General features: G+C 38.4%; 1 protein-coding gene across 1 annotated transcript in view; it reads left to right on the top strand.

Annotated features, from left to right (window-relative positions):
- The first annotated feature begins 1,807 nt into the window (after nucleotides 1-1,807).
- Nucleotides 1,808-22,189, top strand: part of B3GLCT (beta 3-glucosyltransferase) — a 58,366-nt gene continuing 37,984 nt past the window's right edge. Inside the window, exons 1-4 of the mRNA XM_027677784.1 lie at nucleotides 1,808-1,986; nucleotides 10,087-10,148; nucleotides 12,509-12,548; nucleotides 15,452-15,561. Of these exons, the coding sequence (XP_027533585.1) occupies nucleotides 1,866-1,986; nucleotides 10,087-10,148; nucleotides 12,509-12,548; nucleotides 15,452-15,561 (333 nt within the window). The 5' untranslated portion in view covers nucleotides 1,808-1,865. The remainder of the gene's footprint in view (nucleotides 1,987-10,086; nucleotides 10,149-12,508; nucleotides 12,549-15,451; nucleotides 15,562-22,189) is intronic.

Raw genomic sequence — 22,189 nt, 5'->3', positions numbered from 1 at the left:
GGGGGGGTGTGTGTGGCAAATACATAAAGCAAGTTGAATACTCCAAGCAAGCCTGGCTAACACATTTCTATTGAGATAGTTTTACAGGAAAGTGTGAGGTCTACAACCAAGTTACTGTGATATAGATGTGCTTGCCTGAACTTGCAGTGGGAGTGAGTGTTTATCACTGTGAAAAGGTTTCCATTCACCTTCACAATCATGTCCCTTGCATACTTAAGGTACTGTATTGTAACCACTTGATCTGTCAGGAAAATAATGCCATAGATCTAAAGGCTGCAGAGTTTTGAAGAAAGGTCCAAGTTTGGTCCCATGCTGTTGGCCTTATGGGATTAAAAATAGCTTGTGGCTGACCTGGACATTGGACCATTTGTCTCCAGTGAGGTCAGTGCATACTGAGTGGTTGGGTTGGTAGGAGGGGTCTGTGTGGAAAGTATTTGATGGGAAAAGGTGTACATATAGACTTGGCTGAAATTCACTGTACCCAGCATGTAAGGAATCATTACCTAGGGTCACCAGGTAACACTCAGAGTCATGTTTAAGGCAAAGAGGAAGCAGGACTTATATGTTATACACCAAGAATTTCTCGTTTCTTGTTACTATAGCTGGAATATGAAAATTCTAATAATTATTAATACAGATCTAACTGCTACAGAAAAAGAAAGAATAACAGTGCAGTGAAAATTTTAGATACACTGCTGAGTTTCTACTCCTATTACTGCTTGTCTTTCTGTGGCTTCCCTGGGTCTGAAGGCAAGCAGTTTCATTCTGGGATGTATGGGGGGTGTAATAGCAAGTTGTCAGAGTGTAGAGTGCTTCACTGGGACATATCTGGCAGTCCTGCAGATGGTTTCTTCTTCCTTGCTCCAGAATTCATGTTTCCTAGCAAAGTTTTACACTCTTGATCTTTCTTCATTGGTCTGCAGCTCTGTTAGAGCCAAATTTACTGTCCATAATGTCCACACTGACATTTATGCATGTTAGATATGCATAAATGCATCTGCTTTACCCCTAAAACCAGCTTATGCAGCTCCATGTCTGCATTTCTTTAACCAAATATGGCTGAGGCATTGGCAGCTGTCAAGTCTCCAATGCCAAGGCTGGGCCCAGGGTCACATGCCTGTACTCCCTGTTGTACCTCGTGTCCCCACCCCTGGTCACACAGGTAGTTAGGAAAGGCTGTCTGAAGGTGCCACGTGCTTTCTTGGGTAAAGGTTTGTGAGATTGTTTCAGAGATGAACTAGGCCACTTTTTAGGGTAGACCAGATTCCTGTCAATAGCATCAGGTAACATTTCACAGAATCACCGAATCAATTCAGGTTGGAAAAGCCCTCTGAGATCATCGAGTCCAGCCTATGACCGAAAACCACCATGTCAACAAGACCATGGCACTAAGTGCCACATCCAGTCTTTCCTCAAACACCTCCAGAGACAGCGACTCCACCACCTCCCTGGGCAGCCCATTCCAGTGAGTGGTTAAGGAGAGTTAATGACTAAGGAGAGCTGTGCTCCCTGGGATTATTTAATTATTTATTATTATTTAACTGGGCTAGATATTTAATCCCTAGCCCTAGGAGTGCCGGGTGTTCCGTGGAGCTGAGGGCGGGCGGGAGGGCTGAGGGTCGGCAGCGCGGGTCCGCAGGACGCCGCCTGTGCCGCTGCCGTCCGCCAGAGGGCGCCGCGGCCCCCGCTCCGCCTCCCGCTCCTGCCGGCGCTAGCGGCCGGTCCTGCCAGGGAGGAGGGAAGGGGAGGAGGGAAGGGAAAGGGAGGAGAAGAAGGAGGAGGGCGAGCTGGCGGCGGCGGTACCGCCACCAGCCGGAGGCCGCTCGCCGGCCCTCCTGCGGCAGAGGCGGGCAGGCAGGCGCTCCATGCCCCGCGGCTCATCGGCCCCCGCCAAGATGTCTCGGGAGCAGGGCTGCTGCAGCCTCTGGCTCCTCTTCGCTGCCTGCGCCCACCTATTCTTCCTTCTCCCGCCGCTCCGCACCCGGGGTGAGTGGCGGGGGCCGGGCCGGGACGCCATGGCGAGGTGAAGGGAGGAGACCCGGGACGCTCGGCCCCTCCACGGAGGTGATGAGCGGGAGGAGGGCACGGAGCGCTGGAGAGCCTGGAGGGGCGCCGGAGCCGTTGCCGCTTCCTCCCCGCTCCGTCCCGCCCCGCGGGGGGAAGCGGGCGGGAGAGCGAAGGTGTCCCTTCCCCCGAAGTTTGTTGGGAAGCCTGGCTGGAGTGCGGCCGGGCAGCGCGGGGTTCCTGCGCGGCCCCGGCTCCAGGGGCAGCGCCAGGAGCGCCTCCCGCCCTCGGGGCGGTGTGCGGGGCATGGGGCGGTGCGGGCAGGGGCAGCCCGCAGCGGGGAACTGACCCTCAGGTCGGGAACATCTTCGTGGAGCAGCCGGGTGAAGCCAGCGCGGAGTTGTGCTCATGTTGGAGCAGCGCCGCGCTGCCAGGAGGGCTTTGCTGGGGGCAGGTGGGAAGGTAAAACCGCCCGGTTAAAATGCTAGCCGAGAGGAAAGCAAAATGCTACAGTGTTTTAGAGACGTTTGTAATGTGTCTAGTGAGGTGGGAGAAGATTAAAGGAGAAGGAATACTAGTGTGGGCTGCGGTTGGGTTGCTGCAGGCTCCTGGAGTTGGGAGCTGCTGCTATGAGTGTAAGAGACGGAAATAAATGTTTATATCTGTTTTGTTTCTCATTCTTTCGGTTCGTGAATGTTCGCATAGACTTGTCAGTTTGTTGTAAGCCATTGGATTTGTTTCTCCTCTCCCGCTATGTCTTGTGCACCAAAATCATGCAGGGGAAACCTGGTACTAATAAATCCCATTTTCAGCAAAGTAAAACTGATATTTTGTTTTTTCTTTTGCAAAACACTTTTCTTTTCACTAACACAACTTGGTTTTTGGAGGAATCCTCATACTCTACAGCTCTTCCTAAAGCTGCATTTCATTCTTTCCGGGATGAGTAGTTTTGCTCTAGTGCTTCAGCAAGGTACTGTAGCACTTGATAGCCTCGAACAGATTGTAATAACAGTCAGAGAATAGCAGCTTCAGTTTTTCCTCTGTGTGTATGTGTATTTATTGTACTACACATGCAACTAGAAGGCGGAAATGGAAACACTTATGTTCTTGTTTAATAGGTCTTGATTAATGCTTGTGTGGAATTTGCTCACCAGAAGCTTATTGCAGTATCATGGTTTTCTTTTTGTTTTAGAATATCCTTTTACCTTAAAGAGTCCATCTTTCCGAAATAACTCATGCTTTTGAGATGGCCTGGATAGTAAGTTTGCAAAACAATCAGCTTTGTTCTTGGAAACCAAATAATTTGGATTGCCTTTCACAGAAGCAAACGTCTTGTCTGTCGGTAGTTAAGTAATTTCATAAATTCCAGCTTGCAGGTGGCAGCTTACAGAATGGGAAAATGTATTTAGATGATTTTGTATGGTCTAACTTCTAGACAATCGGAAGGGGTAATGATGATGCTTTTTCTTCTACTGTTTTTCTTTGCTTGCCTTTTATAAAGATACTGGTGTACACAGTACTCATTTAGACGTTTCAGTGGTTTAGGTGCCCTCTTCCCGTATGTGTAAGGAAATGTAATTAGTTGCTTTTATTTTATGAAAAGCTTCAGATACTGTAAATTTGCTTGCATCACCCCTTCTTCTTCCTCTTTCACCCTGCTCTCTCCCCATTTTGTATTGATAAATCTGTAATCATTCTTATCTGGCTAGACCAGTGTCTTTGATGCTGATAGAGTAGCAACAATGAAGAAATATTATAAAAGCTTGCACGTAAATACATGAAACTAATTTATATTTCTTGCTAGTGCTCACAGGCTGTCTCATCATGGAACATCCCATCTCTTTGACTGACAGCATCAGTGCAGATTTTCTCTGGAATCGTGTCAATCCATAGAATCTTATGTTCTTTGAAAAATTGGGAGGGGAAGGAAACACGACCAACCCCCAACCAAAACAAAGATAGGCCTTTCATTAAATTATTATTAGAAGTATAAAGAAATTCTATTTTACATGTTTTGTCTACTATGTGCAACGTAATCACTGGCTTCATTATTTGAAGTGGTTATTATTAGTCATGGTTTTGTCATACATTGTCATAGAATTGTAAGTTTCTTGTAGCTCCTTTAAACTGACCCAGAACCTAGCAAGGTGGCTGGAATGTCTTTGGGGTCAGTCTGTAAAATCAGACTGTAAAAGAGTAAGATAACAAGAGGTGTTGCCTTTCTGTCTCAGATAGATTTGTCTGTGAAAGAAAAAGAGTTAAATCCTCAGTTTTTAACATCCTTTGCACTTCAAGGACATATAATTGCAAATGTTTGGAAGTTGTTTATGCTTGAAAGGGTAGTACTGAAGAAAGGATTGCTTCTATGTTTAAAATGTGGTATTATATCATTATATATATATTCATACAGTGTATTTTAATACTTCAGTATTTATATCCATTTTTCTAATGGTTTGTTGGCACATATTCCTGTGGTTCAGCTGCTGCACAGTCAAAATAAAGGATTGTTTTACTTTCTAGTGTTATAAGCAAGTCTTCTCATCAGAATTTTAATGGAAATAATGGAACACTTGACAAAAATAATTAGTAATTGAAGCTGCTTCCATTACATTTTCAGATTACATTTCCAGGTTTTGAATGGATCCAAAAATGTTGTCTAGCTTTTTCAATGAATTTTAGTCCTGTTCTCAAAAGAAATAAAGATAAGATTGATGATAATAAAGAGCTTTAAAGTCTTTCTAAAATTTCTTTCCTTTTCTTATCCTCAGTTCTCAGACATCTAGCAAAAGTAGGAGAGGACTAGCAATTGACATAATCTGCTTATGCCAAAGGACATGATTTTAATGCACAAAGTGTATTAACAAACTTCAGAATACACAATACATTAAATAATGAAGTGACAAATACAAAATTACGGGTTGGATTTAAGATGGCGCCTTGCTGGCTTGTCTGTGTTTTTTTTCTGCTTTAGGTAGCTTTGTTTGTGAGAAATTGTACAGTTAATCACCTAGGCCTTTTGGTTACTGTAGTCCCTACACAGCTTGAACTTTTACTAACTAATAAGTTTCTTCTTTGTTATATTTTCTCTGTGCTCTATGGCAAGGCAGTGGTCTACCTGAGGTGTGCTTGCATTGTATCAGAAAATGCAGAGGGATTAGAGGAAATTCTGGATTTAGCAAAGGTACCTCTAGCTCTAGAGATTGATCTGTATTTTAGGGAGTTTTACTGAAAGAAGTATGTTGCAGTTGTCCGAATTAATAATGATGTTTGCGTGTGAAAAGTTACTGTTCTGTTATGGTAGCATATGATAGCTCCTAGAGAGAGGTCATCCTTCTTTGTGCCTGTGTACTTTGCACACAACAAAAAGGCATCCTTGCCACAGAGAGTTTATGGTTTCTACCTATGTCGTACAACTGACCCGGTCCTGAGCTGCATGTGTACTTAGAACTTTTCTGTCAGTGGTCCACTCCTGGGCACACCTTTTTCAGAAACCTCTTGGGATTGAATTGCAGGTGGATTAATTAACCTTGGAGATGTACACTTGTGCACAGGCACTGTATTTTCTACCTATGCTGTGGTCCCTTTGTTGATATGTTGTAGGCCAGCTAAATTTACTATGTTCTTCTTCTGCCACCCTTTTCCCCGTAAATCCTTAGAAGAGGATATTTATTTCCAGGGTGAGAGATTGGGTTGCTTAGCCAGAACAGTCTTGGCCCCAGTTTACTTCTGAAGACTGCTTTATTTGTATCAAATATATGTGCATAACAGATTTGCTAATAAGGTAGTAGAATGTTGCTAAGATAAATTCATACAATCTGTGTGAGTGAAAAGCTTGATTACTGAGTGAAGACTCTTGAAGCTTTTTTTGTGGTGTCTTCAGGAGTCTACTAGTCTGTTTTTTGAATGGTTCTTCAGTAGTTTAAAAATAGTCTGTACAGTTCCTATTAAAATGTATTAGCTGGAAAAAATCTTCCTGATATATTTAATGTAAAGGATATCAAGTAATTTTAAGGTGTTTATTTGTTGGAAAAGAAGTGGACACTGCAGTTCTGCAATCAGAGGGAATAAGAATAATGGTGTAGAGGGAGATTTTAGCATTCATTACAGGTATTGGTTGTTGAATAAATTATATGTCTGAATGTGGAAGTTGCATTGTGTGTTAGGGCAGGTGCAACAAAAGTCATTTTCAGCTGTTGTCCTCAAAAATAAAGACGGATTGATATGGGAGGTGATCAAAGAGAGCTGGTTGATTTTCAACATTCATCTCCTACAAGCTCAAGAATGATCCATCCCCACATGCAGGAAGGCAAGTCAAGATGGCAGGAGGCCCACATGCATGAATAAAAAGCTCCTGGCAAAACTCAGTCATAAAAAGGAAGCACTCAAGAGGTAAAAATACAGAGACACTGTCTGAGAGTGCAGTCATTACGAAAGCCAGAGCCCACCTGGAGCTGAATCTGGTGAGGGATTCTACTTGTGAAAGGCAAGATAATGGGCTTCTACAGGTGTATCAGCAAAAGGGAGACTAGGGAAAATGTGGGCCTGCTTCTCAGTGCGGGAGGGTCTTGGTTAAAAGGACAGGGAAGTGGGTGAGGAACTCAGAACCTTCTTTGCCTTGATCTGTCCTATGAAGACCCACCTTCAGCAATCCCAGGCTTCTGAAACTCATGGGAAAGTCTGGGGCACGAAAGAGTTACTTTCACTGGAGGAGGACCAGTTTAGGGAACGTTTAAACAAACAGGACATACAGAAGTCCACGGGACCTGATGGGAGGCACACACAAGTGCTGTTAGAGTTTGACAATCTCAGTGCAGGCTACTTTTGTTAATCTTTGAAAGGTCATGGTGACTGGGGGAGATTGCTCAAGACTAGAAGAAAGAAAATATCAACCCTGTCTTCAAGGAGGGCAAGGAAGAGAATCTGGGTAAACTGTAAGTGAGCTGGTGTTACCCCAGTCCCTGGGAACGTGGTGTAGCAAATAATCCTGAATATCATTGCCAAATAAGAAAGGACAAGAGGGTGACTGGGAGAAGTCACTGTATTTTTGTGTATGGGCAGTCATGCTTAACCAACCTAGAAGATTTCTGTGATGAGATGACTGCCTTCATGAATGTGGGGAAAGCAGTGCATGTTGTTATCCCAAGTTTAGCAGGGAGTTTGAGTTCCGTGCTGTCTCCTGTAATGTCACATACAATCTGATGAAGCGTGGGCTGTGTATGTGGACAGTGAGGTGGATAGAAAGCTGTCTGACTTGCTGGGCTCGTGGACTCTGATCAGTAGCATGGTGGCTCCACCTCTTCATTAATGACATTGACAATGGGATAAAGTGCACCCTCAACAAATTTGCAGAATATACCGAGTGGGCAAGAGGGATTGATGCACAAGCTAGTTGAGCTGCTATTCAGAGGGACCACAGTGGCCTGGAGAAGTGGGCAAACAGGAAGCTCAAGAAACTGAGTTCAGTGCAGGGAAATACCAAGTCCTGCCTCTGACAAGGAGGCACCCCATGCACCATTGCACACCGGGGGCATGTTGTCTGGAAAACAGCTTTGCAGAGAGAGTCCTGGTTTGCACAAAACTGATCATGAACTAGCAGTGTGCTACTGTGGCAAAGATGGCCAGCAGCACCCTGGGCTACGCTAGAGAAAGTGTTGGCAGCAGGGCAAGGAAGGTAGTCCTTGCTGTCTTCTCAGCACTGGTGAGATACATCTGGGGTACTGTGTCCAGGTCTGGGCTCTCCAGTACAAGAGAGAGATGGATGCACTGGAGTGAGTCCAGCAAAGGATCATGAAGATTATTAATTGATTGGAACACCTGACAGATGAGGAGAGGCTGAAGGAGGTGGGGCTGTTTAGCCTGGAGAAAAGAAGTTCAGGGAGGATCATACCAACACTTGTAAATACCTGATGGGGAGCAGACTCTGGTGCTTAACAGGACATGAGGTAGTTTGCACAAACTGAAATACAGGAAATTGCATTTGAATATAAATGCTTCTTTGGTTGGTTTGTTTGTTTGTTTTAATAACTCCAAGAGTGATTGAGCACTGGAAGAGTTTGCTCAGAGACTTTATGGAGTCTCTGTCCTAGGAAACACTCAAAACCTGACTAGTCAAGGTCCTGAGCATCAAACTTTGGGGGATTGAACTAGATGACCGTTAGGGATTTTCAACCTCAACAGTTCTGCGTACTTCATACCAAGATGAACTAGGTTGTGTAAGTATTTCCCTGAAGAGCTTTACCTGTGCTCTTGAAGTGTGAAATAGGTTGTTTGTTTTTTTTTCCTAGGTGATCTGATTATTGTTTGATTTGTTTCATATGCATTAATATTTTATAAAGCTTAGAAGCAGCGTGGCATGGGTTATTGAATCTGCTACAGTGACAGACACATCATCTCTTGTCAATCGCAGTTGTTTCAGGTTTCAAGTGTCATTCCTCAGGTGCGTATTAAAAACTGGAAGTGATGAAATTTATGCTTGTATTCAGTTTTGTGAATAAGCCGAATTTATGAGGTGATACTTTTTCAGGTTAATACTACATAATTAATACATTTCCCAGAATGAGTGTGTTTTTTGTTGATCTTGTAATTAGGATTGTATAAAGTAGAAGGTGTGGATCTGGTTTGTTCAGGGGAAAGGATTCCTTGTCTGAATTTGTAAGTACTGTTATATTGGGAGAGAAGGAGGAAAATGATCAGAACATGCTGTCAGCAAGGGATATAATAGGCAGACTGAGACATTTTCAGTGTACTTTCACACTGGAAGTGTAAAACATTTACTTGAGGACAACTTTGGGGTACACTCTTACTCATACTCTGTTTTATTCTTCCTGGCTAAAGACCGTATGGAAGTGTGTCTATGATCAGCATGAGTCTACTGTGTTAGAATGATTTTTGGGATGTCTGGATGTAGTGCTGTGATTTGAGATTCAGGTTAATCGTGACCGGAGATGTCATTGTGAACTTCAACTCCTAGACACTTGATGAAATTTGATCTCCACTAAAGGAGCATAGGGTTGTAGGTAATGGGAGATGGAGCACCACAGACTTAGAACAATCTTGTCTTGCTTTGCTATATTCCAGGTTTCTAGTGTGTCGAAGGAGTGACAGTGGTTAGCAATTCAGTTTGAAATCAATTTCAAGCAATAAATAATTTAAATTTGCTTTAAACGATCCACTTGGATCTACTTTCCATCCTAGTTTTTAAGAAAACCTTCAATCTGACCATGATGAATAGTATCTTGAATTCCTTCCAAATTATAACAATTTTCTTTCATTTGCATCTCTTTAGTGCATTTAAGAAAAAAATTTCTTACAAAGAGTCTTAGCAAGGCTTTCTTTTGTTAAATGGTACCTCTTTTACAAATGAGCAAGCTGAGACAAATTGATTGACTACGTCAACAGGAAAAAACCCCCTAGCACCAGAACCCTTTTTACGATTACTTTTCTAATACAAACTGGAAGTGTATGCATAGGGTGGTGTCACTATAAAGGGTTTAAGATAATGCCAGGTCTGTGCAGATTACCTCTGTGGGTTCTCTATTCTTTTTGTAAACATTTATTTGGGCCTCATACATTAACAAGTTTGACTGTTGTTCAAAGATGGCGTTCAAAGCCTATGATAGCCATCTTCACGTTTGATAGAAATTTCTGTCAGCTGCTGACTGTTTCTGTGGCTGCATGTGAAGCTTTGGTAATCCAAACTTTACCTAAAGACAGAGTGGACTGCCGGTCTCCCATGTGGTAGCACATTATGCTTTTACCAAGTGAACTACTGGATTGAACAGATTTTTTTTCTAAAGGGATTTATTTGCCTTGAAGGCAAGATGAATTGGCTTCACATCAAAAAGTGATTTTTTTTCAGCAATAGTATGGGAATTGTCAGGCAGCAAATGTATAAATTCCATGACAACAGACTGTCTCATGTTCACAAAGATTATTACTAATATAGTATCATTCAATGTGAAAAATATACCTAAATGTTGGCATGGGTTTTGTTTGTTTTGTTTTGTTTTTTTTTTCTGCAGAACTTTGTCAGTTGTGAAAGAGAGCTCCTATAATATGAAAAAAGTCTGCTTTTTCTTTCAGCTTTTGCTGTAAGTGTAGTTCCTGAAGGTGCAGAAGATGAGACTGAACTGTCAGTGCTGCAGGTAATACATTTTAATTGCTAGAGCAGACATTATAAAATAAGCTAGAAGAGACCACAGCAGGAAGCTTAATATCTGTGACATTGATTATTTTGATCACTGACATTGGTGGTACTCATATCATGTCTTTCTATTCAGCGTGGCATATAAGTGATAAGTTGTTGGTGTTGTTCCTTTTGAGAAAGGTTTTTGAGCATATAATCTTTATTGTTTCAGAGACAGGTTTTCCTTTCTTTTTGGTTTTGTTATATAATACTTTGAGAGGGAAATGGCTGCCTTTCTGCTAAATTAGCATTATTACATATTACTACTCAAGTCACGGCTCAAGTAAAGCCTGCGTATGAAATTTCAAATTAACAGATTAGAAGAACTGATGGTCAGAGCTATCCCGAGCTTTAAATAGCATAATGGGTGTTAGATATGTATGCATGTATGTCCTTTAACAGACCTCTCTCTGCCATTTTGTTATTGTCTATATTTGTAACATATTTGTGTGTGTATAAAAGAAATTTAAGGGAGGAAAATAAAAGTACTGGAATGAATGGAGTTAGAATCTATAACTGCCATTTAGATCTAGTAATCTCACATCAAATGCAATAGAAATATAGTCAGAGGTGTGCAATTCTAAATAATTTGTGGTTTTGATGATGGTTGCTATATATACAGTAATTTTCATAAATTAAAAAGATCCCTATTGCAAATTGCTGATCTGCTGCAATATATCTATAAGACTTGATAATCTCATTCTGTTGTCATTACTTATAAATTGCTCTTTCTTAAATTCCATTACTATCTCAATCCAGCTGTTTATGCTATCATTCTTATATAGGATATAATTTATGAAGGCTTTTCTACTATTTTAGAGGTTCAAAACCTTCCTTGAAGTCAGAGGTGCCTCCTAGAATTCTTCAGGCCAAAATATCTTTTTTTTTCTGGTTTTTTTTTTTTTTTAATAGTAACATTAACAGGAATGTAACAGGCAATAATTGTTTTGTGTTGTCTTTTAATAAAAGTAATTGTAAAATATGGCTTGTCTTTCTACTGTGTAGCACAGGACACATAGTCTTTTGTTTGCACAGAAAATTATCTATGTTGTTTCTGATATAGGTTAGCTTAGAATGTTAACTTACTGTGCGATATAATAACAGTGCTGTGTAGAGTCACCAAAATAACTTAGTCCTATAAGAAATTTTTTAAACTTTATTGACCCAGTCAGCAAAAAAGGATAATAAAAATGGATGCAATGCAGTCATTCTTGAAAAGATTTTACAGATGGCTACCAAGGAAGTTAGAGCTTATGCATTTCAGTGCAAAAGTCAGACCTATACAAAGGAGAGATCATCTGATGCAAGTAGAACTAAAAGAATTACATAGGTCTGATATTAAAAAAAAGGGAGGGGGGTAAGTATCTATAAATAGAAATTGTCTTATGTGGTATTTCTATCTGAAAGTCTTAAAGCACTTGAACCAAGGTAAATCCTACAACATTCTTATGCAATTAGTAAAGATGGTTTTTATTTTATATTTGGAGAAACCAAAGCACTGGGGTGCTGTCACCAGGGAGAAGTTGTGCATTAAATGAATGCTCTGTTTTCCTTCCTAAAATTTTTGTAGGAATTGCAGAGCTCTTTCTCCAGTCCTGTCTCTCTTAAGCAACGCAGTTCCACTCAACCTCTGTTATTTAGAAGCAATTGAATATGTTCCGAAGATATTTTTATGTGTGTGTCTTGGTTTCCTGGTTAACAATGCAAATGCAGTGTCACTGTTGTCTCTTCCTCAGCACTCTGGTAAAATTCCAACTATCACAAAATATCACAAACTTATGTGATACCTGAGTAAATTTCAGTGAAGTCATTTTAGGTACAGCAACCTTTTTATTTATTTGTCTTGATATAAATTGCTTCTGAGTCTTCCTTTAAGAATTGTGTTTCTATAGAAGCTTGATAGTGGATGAAATGAATAAGAGTGTGTTGGGGTTTTTTTAACACACTGAACAGGTGTGTTTGCATTGTAGAGTTCCATATTCCAAACTTAGTGTTCAGGAGATACATAATAAATAAAAAAAATATTTATTGTTAGTATTAATTTAAAGAGCTGTGGTATAAATTGAGTTATGCAAAAACTTTTTTTTTTATTCTCTTACTATATTTTCTGAGTAATAATAGGCAAGCACGTAGGATATCTGTTGCAGTTCTTGATGCTGAAAAACTTTTTACTTTATTTTTCTTATTAGGTTTTGAGTTAAAACCTCTATGTTTACATTTATAACCTGATCAGTGCTTTGACTCCCAGTGTTTTTTCTATAGAAATATTTGAGGGTTTGTGTGTATTCTTACTTGGGTTTTTTTCCTCCTTTCTTCTAGAAGCCTGAAGAAAGTAGAACAATCAGTAAAATAAGCAGCGGTAAGTACTGTATAGTCTGTATTTGTTTTCACTCGTGGCTGCCTTTTTACTATAAACAAAATACAGTAATGCTTTGTAAAGTGACTCTGGGAACAGTGCCTAAATGCTCAACAGCATTATTAGTTCATTGCTGATTCATAAATACCTTTTGTTTTCCTTTGGCTCATGTAGTCTCATCAAAGAGAAACTTCTGAATCTTTGATTGCTCTTGCAGTTCTTATAGTTAAGTCTTTTCTGAACATGCGCACTTCCACTATGAAATTAATGAATTGCTTTTTGTAAAATTTTGTAAAATTTTATGATACCTATGTAACAATTTAATATGAAACTGAGTTTTACCATTCTGCTAGGCTCTCATGGTAGTTGTAATAACAAGGGTTATCATAAATTTCTTGTAACAAATCATAATAACTTTGTAATATCTAGAAGTAAGTATTTAAGAAGCATGTCAAACGTTATAAGGTAAAATAGTGGTAAAATATTTTTTTTGCTGATGGACATGTGTGATAAATAATGAGAATAAAAATTCTGCAGGGTTCTGCCTTTTCTGAAGACAAGTGTGGTGTCCTTCTGGCAAATAGTTAACAAACCTGAGATAAGGACTTGCATTCTCTCCACTGTAACCCTGGACTTCTCATTCTGCTAAACCCTCACGACTTGTTCTAAAGGGAACCAGCTTAATTATGTCTCTCTTGTAGTAGTTTCTGAGAAGTTGTGAGTTCATTCTGACATTAAAGCTGAATACCAGGAAGATTTAGCACTTTTGAGATAGATATTAATCTTTGAAAAGACTCCATTCTTTGTTTTGATTGGTAGACTGTTTCTCAACTTTAGAAACAATTTAAGTGTTTATACCTATTTTCTGTTGACATTTTGATAGACTGAATATGTCTTTTTATCAACTATTTTAAACTCCCTATAACAGAGGAAACTATTTCCATTGGATTAAAGCAGTAATATCAAAGTAGGTGTTAGCTTACTCCTAGAAAGTATTCTATTGTGGATTATCACAGCTGTTGTTAAATGTACTGTAAATGAAACTGAGCGTAATTCAGATACTTCCATATCTGTAAACATACTGATACTAAAAGAGTAATTACATAAAGAAATGTAGTGTTTGCTTTTTATCTCTGGGGATGTTTTTGGTGTCGTGCATGTAGATTTAGCTCTTTGACTGTCATTAGCATCAATGAAGTGTAGTTTCGATTTTTGCACTGATTTCAATTTTTGCACAGGAAATCTAGCAAAGATCTTACTAGACAGCAAATAGTTGCCGTTCAGAAGGTTTTATTATGCATGGGTTTTTTAAGCAGTTTGCTTGGTGGTTCAGAGCATGAACACTGTTCATTCCTACACTGTGTAGGAAAAATGTGAAATTAAAACTGATATCTAAACCAGTGCTTATGCCATCTCTGCAATATATCACCAGAAGCCTCAGACGATTTGACAATGTCAGAGTCTGTCTTGGTGAGTAAGCTAATAAATTAAGGGAAAATAACAATAAGGGAAAAGTAGAAAAACACTTAACTAGTTTTGAGCTGTCGCAGGTTTAAACTAACATGTTACTGCTCAGAGGAGCAAAGCAATGTAATTGATCCTCAGGTCTTGGACATTGCAGTCTTCTCATAATCTTAGCGAAGATGTTTGTGGTTAATGCACTGTTTTTTATTGTGATCCTTCTTCATGTGTTCAGTTTTATTCTTTTTCCTTGTGACTACTTCTTTCCTTATTTTGATTGGTTTTTCTTCATCTTTGTTCTTCTCTTCTGCATTAATCCTACTCTATTTACCAAGTTAGCATATAATTTGTTTTGATGTGAACTTTGTTCCTTCTCCACATTTTTTGACATTCTGTAGAGATCCCATGGGATATTAATTTCTTTCCTTTTGGTACTGTCTCAAGTTGTTATGTTCTGAGTTACCTCTTGTGAATACTTTCTACGTAGCATCTGTAAAGTTCAGCTTTTTCTGGCCAAACAAACAGTAACTGCAGTATCATGTGATTCTCATCTTAGACATTGATTGATACTTAGTTATGGTCTTGAGTGAGTTATACAGCATAGCTCAAACTTATTAAGAATTCTGGAAAGGCCTCTGTCCACTATCCTTCATCTTCTCATCCTTTGTTGTCCTCTGCTGTGTTCTGCTTCTGAATGGGATCATATCTACCTGCTTCTCTTAGTTTTGTAAGTGTTGAGGGACTGTTCTATCTACTGTCATCAAGAAAATTTGACTACCTACTTTCTCAGCTACTTGCATTTTTTAATAAGTACTTTTTTTAAAATCCATAAATGTTTGCAAATCTACTTCATTATTTTCTTTTAAATATATCAGTAAATTTATCACACTTCTCTCGTATTTATAGTTCTTAACTACAACACCTTTAAACACTGTGAAGACACGTGAGATATTAGTGCTGTCCTATTAGATAAGAGTATTACCTCACTGTTCTCATATGTGTACCTCTCCATCTGATGTTTGTGTCCAGGTAGGGGTTTAAGTTTGTTTTTGGAGAAGCATCTTTTCTGTTTCATGTTCATGCATTGTGTAGTGAGGGGAGATGCTGGTCTATGACTAACACCATTTAACTATAGTAATAAGGAGTGCCGGTGTATTGGAGAAAAAGCAACTTCATGAATGTGGCTACTGTTCATTGTGGGCATGTAAGATCTGCTGCACATCTTGTACTCATGCCATGCTTTTTAGAAGTTAATCCTGAAAAGGACAGTTTTGGATTTTTGTGTTAAATTATGCCTTTTTACTATTTCATGAAATGTTTTTATAGCTAAAGAAGTAGCTTGCTGTGTAATAGATTCCCCCACACCTCTGGGTTCTCACTAGCTTTGGAGCAAAACAGAAAATAACTTCTTTTGTCTTTAAATCTTCTTATTTTCTGGTTTACAGAATTAAAAGAAATTGTATTTGTCATCCAGAGTCAAAGTAATTCTTTTCATTCCAAGAGAGCAGAAGATCTAAAAAGAGGTATTTTAAAACAGGCTGCAGATCTTGGAAAGGTATGTTGAGATAATATAAAGTACACCTTGTATTGCTGTTACTGCATTTTACCAAAAATACTGGGATTTGTTGTGCCTTTTTTGAAATCCATTTTATTCCTTTTGTTAATTATCTTCTGTGTGCTTACAAGAAAACTGTTCCAGTGGGTCTGTACTGATTGTAGGCTGTGATTTATCCCTAAATATTTTTAATTTCAACTATCAACTTTTTTGTGTAACAGCTGGTTTTGTTTGGAGGGCATTTGATGCAAAAGTGATAAAAAAGACTTTAAAGAATACAATTTTCCAATACCACTGTAGAGTGTTTAAAAATTTTAGTAAAAAAGGATGCATTCTTTATGAAGTGAAAAACATAATTTAAGTATTAGTTAGAATAATTTTAGGTGAATATTTTATTAGAGCCAATGAAGGTGCTGTAATATAGATTTTGTCAGTATTTCATTGCACAGTTGTGATATTGTGGCAGTAAATGAAAAATGTGTGTGGACATTAAAATCGTAACACAGAATTCCCTGTTTCCTACAGCAGTACTCTTGCAGACCTCCCTTGCCCATGTCCCTCCATCATGCAGTACCTTCCCTAATTATTCCTTGTTCCTCTGCCGCTCCACTGCAGACTGAACATGCTGCCCTTCACCTGCTGGTGGGTCACACTGGCCTAGGAGCTGCATGTTGTACTTAACACTCTAATTTGAAATTTTATTTGTAAAGCTTTAGCCTAGAGAGAAGAGGTTTTTAAGAAACTTACATTGAAAGTTCAATGTACTTTAACAATGTTTTATTTTCTTTGTCTGTAATAAAAAAAAAAAAATTACCATTTGCATATATCCCCTGATGTGAAATAGCTTGCTGTGAGGTTATTTGACCTATTTTTCATTTCCACATTCTTTGTTGTAAAGGAAAAAGAAGTGTGAATTAAATTGTCTTATGTATCTTAGTCTTGGAGTGCCTAAATCAGATTGCTGGATGTTTTAGGCTTCATTTATTCAACCTTATCAAACCTGTTGTAATTAAATCCATTCTAAATGCAGTTTTTAATCCCTTAATGAAATCAGTCATGTGAACAGCCTTTGTTCTGCAGAGTTCTGCTGTTTTGGGGTCCTCTTCGGAATTGAGACAAGTGTTCAGATACAATGTATGCTGAGGGGATTGTGGTGTCAGTTGTTAAAACCAAGGATTTTAGTTGTGCACTGTAATTTATGTTGCAGAATATGAGTAATGAAAAGATCAGTAAGTGGAAGTACAGATAGTTTCAGTGAGGCAGGAATATAGGCAAGTTTTATGGGAGAGAGATAAAATCTATTTGTGATCAGAGTTGTACCTGAAACTGACCTGGCTTTTTAAAAAATTTATTACCTAATTAAGGAGATTCCTTTATGGGAATGCTGAAATGGTGATGCTTTTCCAATATTAACAGGTTAAACTGCAGTCATGGTGTCTTAAGAGAAGCAGTGGTGGAAATATATCACACCAAAAATCTCATGTCTGAAATCTGGGAAAAGGGGAAAGCCATCAGAGTATAGGAAAAAAAAAAAAGGAGCATAGCGAGCAGGTACTTGGTATGTGTTGACTGTTTTGGTCAACTCATAATGTTGCTGTGAGGCATGACCCAATAATACTAATTATGGAGAAGGGACAGATGATCTCTGCAATCCTGCATATCAACATTTGAAGTTCACATTTTTCATTGCAAAGAATACATATGAAATTATTAGTTTCAGGTGAAGAAAGTTAAGTCTTTGCACTTCCGAAAACAGCAGCTGTATAGAATCAAAGGACTGAATCAACTCAATCATCAGGTTCACTCACCTGTTGTCACAGGACCAAATGATAAATGTTTAGTCTGTAAGGTTTCTATAGTTGTTATTTTCTGCTGTTTTAAAATGAGAAGCAGAAGCCAACTGCTAGATTTGTGACATGTGCCTTGCTTCAAAGTGGATTGTCATTGTCAATTTTTTGACATATTTACTGTACATTAATCTTTACAAGTGATTCATCCATTTATTTTCTTTACTGTGTACTTCAAACATTTTTTTAATGGGAAACTAATTTGTCAGTAGATGTCAGTATTTTGTTCATGCTTAAAAGCATTTTCCATAATGATTTATTTAATATTAACCAAAACTCCTTAGATGGAATTAGTGCTGTTTGAGAAGACAAAAGTCTGTGTGTTTCCCTATGAAAACTGGTCTAGTAGAGCAAGGTTTTTTTTTTGCTTTGGGTCCTTGAGGGTTCTTATGTTGAACATCCTTAGCCAATTAATTGTGTTCAAAAATTATAATTTTTTCTGAAAAGTCTAGAGATTAAATGGAGTCCTATGTATATTAACCAGAAGAACTATAGCAAGTTAGAACTGTTAGTTATGGAGTTAAAAAAAAACAACCAAACAGAAACAACAATCCAGGAATGTAAGAATAAGATTTCAAGACTGATACCATGGAGTATTGGAAACTGAAAATGAGTATCACATACTTCCATATGAGTAACAGATGATGTGAAGTATGAGTTCTGTTTTATAGAAGCATTGTAACTATAGTTTACAGTATTTTTACTGTTAGGGTTACTTTGTTTTGAGCAAAGTTCTATGTGTTGTACCATCACATATAAATGATGTTTCACACATTAAAATATGTGCATATAAAGGGGAATGTTGCTTGTTTGTGAGTTTGAGGACTATTACTGTAATGATTATTAACATCAGTTTAAAAGAAGCAAGTCCAGTCAAAAGTATGGAACTGTACATAGGAAACCTCCATATTATGTTGCATGAGTAAATACTTGCTTTAGTTAAATATCATCATTAAACTTTAATAATACCGTTTCTTCATCAACCTCCCAATTTGCAGTTTGGCTAATATGAAAACAGGTGGCAAATGGTAGGAGCATTCTATAATTGTGTACTTGTTTATTTAAAACAATTTTGCAAAATTGTGTTTCGTGAAGCGCAGCAGGAACGAAGATGATCAGAAACTCAGCTGGCCTGAGCCAGTGGTCTGTGCCTCAAGTTCAGTTTCTCTGTTATCTTACAGGATCATGCCTACAAAAGGTTCTGGTTTTCTGCTTTCAACACAAATTAACTGTAACTCAGTGTCCTACCTGCTGCATCTCTGAGGTTGAAAAGCCTCTTGGAGCCTATCTCAGCTTTATTTTATTGCGTCATTAGTTTCATGGCCACAGTATCTGTTGCCAAAGTGCCAGTTGCCATTGAGCATGTGCTTTAAAAATCTATTCCTTTTAATTGCCGAGGCTGTAGTGATGGCAGCATTCCACTATTTCAGTAATATGGAAGATTTCTTTGTTAGAGGATTGGAGAGGGGAAGAAAGTAAAATTTGTTTGCTTGAATTTTAATATATATACGTTAAGCCATCAGCATATTCCTGTCTGAAATGAAAAGATCTGTCTCCAAATTGTTCCTGCTGATGTTTTGGCCATCTGTGAGAGACTACTTTCAGGGAATTTGTAGACTTAGCTTTTTTTTTTTTTCTTTAATTTGCCAGTGGGATATTCTGGGTGAGTTAAGGTTTTCTGAAATTCTTCCTAGCCCTGTTTTCAAATCCAATTTTAGATGCTAGAGTGAAGCTAGCTGAAGTTTTGTTGTCCAAAAGCCTCTTTAAGCATTCCTCTATTATTGTTTAATACTGTTCCCTGCATTCAGAATACAATGAATGCAAAATTCACTGGAAACAACTCTGAAAATGCATCTAGGTTTTTCTTGGGCTGTATTCTCCTTATTTCATTCTGTGGTAGATATAGTCCACAAATGAATGGGCATACATTCTTCTTCTTGACCTGCAACAAGCTCTGTAGCTAAAATTTCCCAAAGGTTCTTGGAGTAGGTCTGAACCATTACCTAACTGTAAAATTCACATGCAAGTCAATAATGTTGTTGTTATAAAATTTGGTGGGAAAATAGCTTTTTCATGACAACTTAGTTGTTTTTAAACTGATCTGTATATTTAGATAAAACATCCATAGACGTAATTTGCTTGAGACCTTTCAAAATTAATGCCATAAATGCAATGTAATCCATCATATACCTGTAGTTTCAACTTTCAGATTACTTGCTCAAATGAAAACCTTGTTTCCTCCTTTCCCTCCTTTAATGGCTTCCCACTGCAAAGAAGCTGCTTTCCAGCTGAGACTGATCAGATGATTCATTTTTGGATATTACAGTTTTAACAAGGCTTAATGGATTATATTTAAGTGAAGTGTTGGGCTACATTCTGACCTCCTCCTCCATCTCCATGTCCTCAATAGTTTGTCTTTATGGCAAGATTTGCCACAATCTCTAGATCAGTCTTATTTTTTTAATTAAAACAGGTATGTTGTAACATCAAAAGCTTTAAATTATTTGATTTCTCAGTGTTATTTGATCAAGTCTCTCCTTTTTTCTTCTTTTTTGTAAAATGTTAGTGTACCCTCTGTTTCCTTCCTCGCAACAATTTTCCTTTCTTCTGTAAGAATTTATTCATGTAAATAAATCCTGTAGCCTCATGGAATGTGCTTATCAGCTCAGTTCTTAAGTGCTTATTCCTTAAGATGTAAGAGTTTATCTTGCCTGACAGTGGACTGTTTTTGTTGACAAGGTTCTTTGGCATACCTTCTCCTTTAGCTTTCCATCATTTTTCCCTCTTGTAGTACAGGGATCAGATGCCAGTCAATACCAGAGCTGTTGAGGAAGATACTGTCATGTCATCTGTGATATTAGTCTTGTACACCACTCTTCTTGGCTCAGGTCTTCCTAGTCTTTGACTGATCAGCAAGACTCTTTCCACAGCAAAGTCATGAGTCTGATATGTGACCAGCAATTGAACGTGTGAAGGTATCTTGCTGAGATGACAAATCCTACACTTCTCTGTGGTGAGGACAGAGATGCTGATGGAGCATCTAGCACCTCTTTCTCAAAGAAGTGAAGTCCCTGCAGAGATCCCTCATGGAAGGACTCACGCAATTAGAGTAATTAGGGAACATGGAACTGTGGTGAAAGAGAGGGGGGAAGAAGTTCAAGCTGTTCTCAGTGGCCTCCTGAAACCACACAAATCTTTGTCTAGAAGTTTTGGGTACCTCTTATGTGTTGCTCTTGTGATGCTTTTTTTTCTGTCTGTATTGCTTAAGTCAGATTATACTACCAGTAACTGCTAAAATCCCTGTATCATCTTTGGTTTATGAATAGAAAAGTCTGGAAACAAGATTTCTTTGTTGTTTTTTTTCTTCCGTCCCATCGTCCTCCCCCTTAAAACAGTATTTCGCGTTTAAACAATGAACACCTAAATATTGCTGTACTAGTTGAATTTTTTTTTCCTAAACTTGCATATCTGTACCTTGTATAATTTAGATTTCTTGTTTAAAATAGAGAACAAATTGGTGGATTGGTTCAGCATTTCAGACGGCCTCATTTTCAGATTACTCTATCAAGTTTAGTGGGAACTTCATTTTAACCAATCTTTCTTCTCCCCTTGCTTTGCTTTTGTTTTGCCTGACTTGTGTTTGTAACATCATCCAAAACTTTAATATTTACATTTATTTTTCAAATCTGTCACTAAAACTTCACTTATATTATGTGGGCAGAGGTTGCAGTATAAAACCCTAATAAGCATTGCATTTAAGTGGTCAGTTTATGAAGTTCCTGTTTCCACTTTTTTGTCCATATTAACACCTGTGTTTGTTTTATCTTATGTTACTTATTCTGCTCTACATACATTGTCTAATATCAGCATGTTCTAGTCACTTACTTTCCTGTTGAGTCCCTAGTTTGTCTTCAAAATGCTTAATGCAACTGCTCATTCCGGGGCCTCAATATTTGGGTGCTCAAGTTCTGAAATGCACCTGAACTCAATTCTGTTGAAGGGTGAGGTGCCTTCAAAATACAACTTTTTGAAAGTATTCTAGGAGGAGTGCACAAAGCTACTGTTCAGTTTTGAAAACTTATTTCACAATTGTCTTGAATGTCTTCGAGGGCTTGAATTGTCTTGCAGGGCTTTACAGATTTGACTGACTTTTGTTTTATCTTTGCTTTCCTCTAGCTGTTCTTTCAGCTTTTTGTTTTAATTGTTTGAACTCTGACTTTCTGATATGCCCTTGCTTCTCATTCTGCAAAGGTACCAGCGTCCTTTTGACAATTGACAGGCTTTATTATCAGCAAAATTGATGTGTAGCTCATTAACTATTGAAACTGTAAAACTTACCTACACTGTAGTGCTGGAAGGTGAACAGGATCATTTTCCTGTAATAGATACCCAGCAGATTTGAAGGAATTGGTAGAAGTCAGATAATTCTGCACTAATGAGATCTTTTAAATGTTTTAGTAGGGATAAATGGGCTCCTCTTGGCTCTGCCTTACACATCATATACCACAAATATGTGGTAACTGCCTTGAATTTTTTATGCAGAAAACAGGACCTGTCACCTCACAGAGATGATTTGTCATGTCAGGGCAAAATATATACAAGAAATTCAGAAGTTTAAAGTGCTTTAGGCTATGTGCCTCTGTCAGCCTCTTCTGCAGTGCAATCTCTGCATACCTAATAGGATTTGAATAAAACCATTTTACTAAGGTATATCTTTATTAGTATAGAATAAGAAATTGCTATGAAGCTTCCTCCTTCACTGCAACTGCTGTCTGCTGCAT

This window comes from Neopelma chrysocephalum, unplaced genomic scaffold, assembly GCF_003984885.1.
Source record: "Neopelma chrysocephalum unplaced genomic scaffold, ASM398488v2 Primary Assembly neopelma1_43, whole genome shotgun sequence".
Classification (NCBI taxonomy): domain Eukaryota; kingdom Metazoa; phylum Chordata; class Aves; order Passeriformes; family Pipridae; genus Neopelma; species Neopelma chrysocephalum.
Note: the sequence above shows the minus strand (reverse complement) of the source record. Positions and strands in the feature narration are given on the sequence as shown.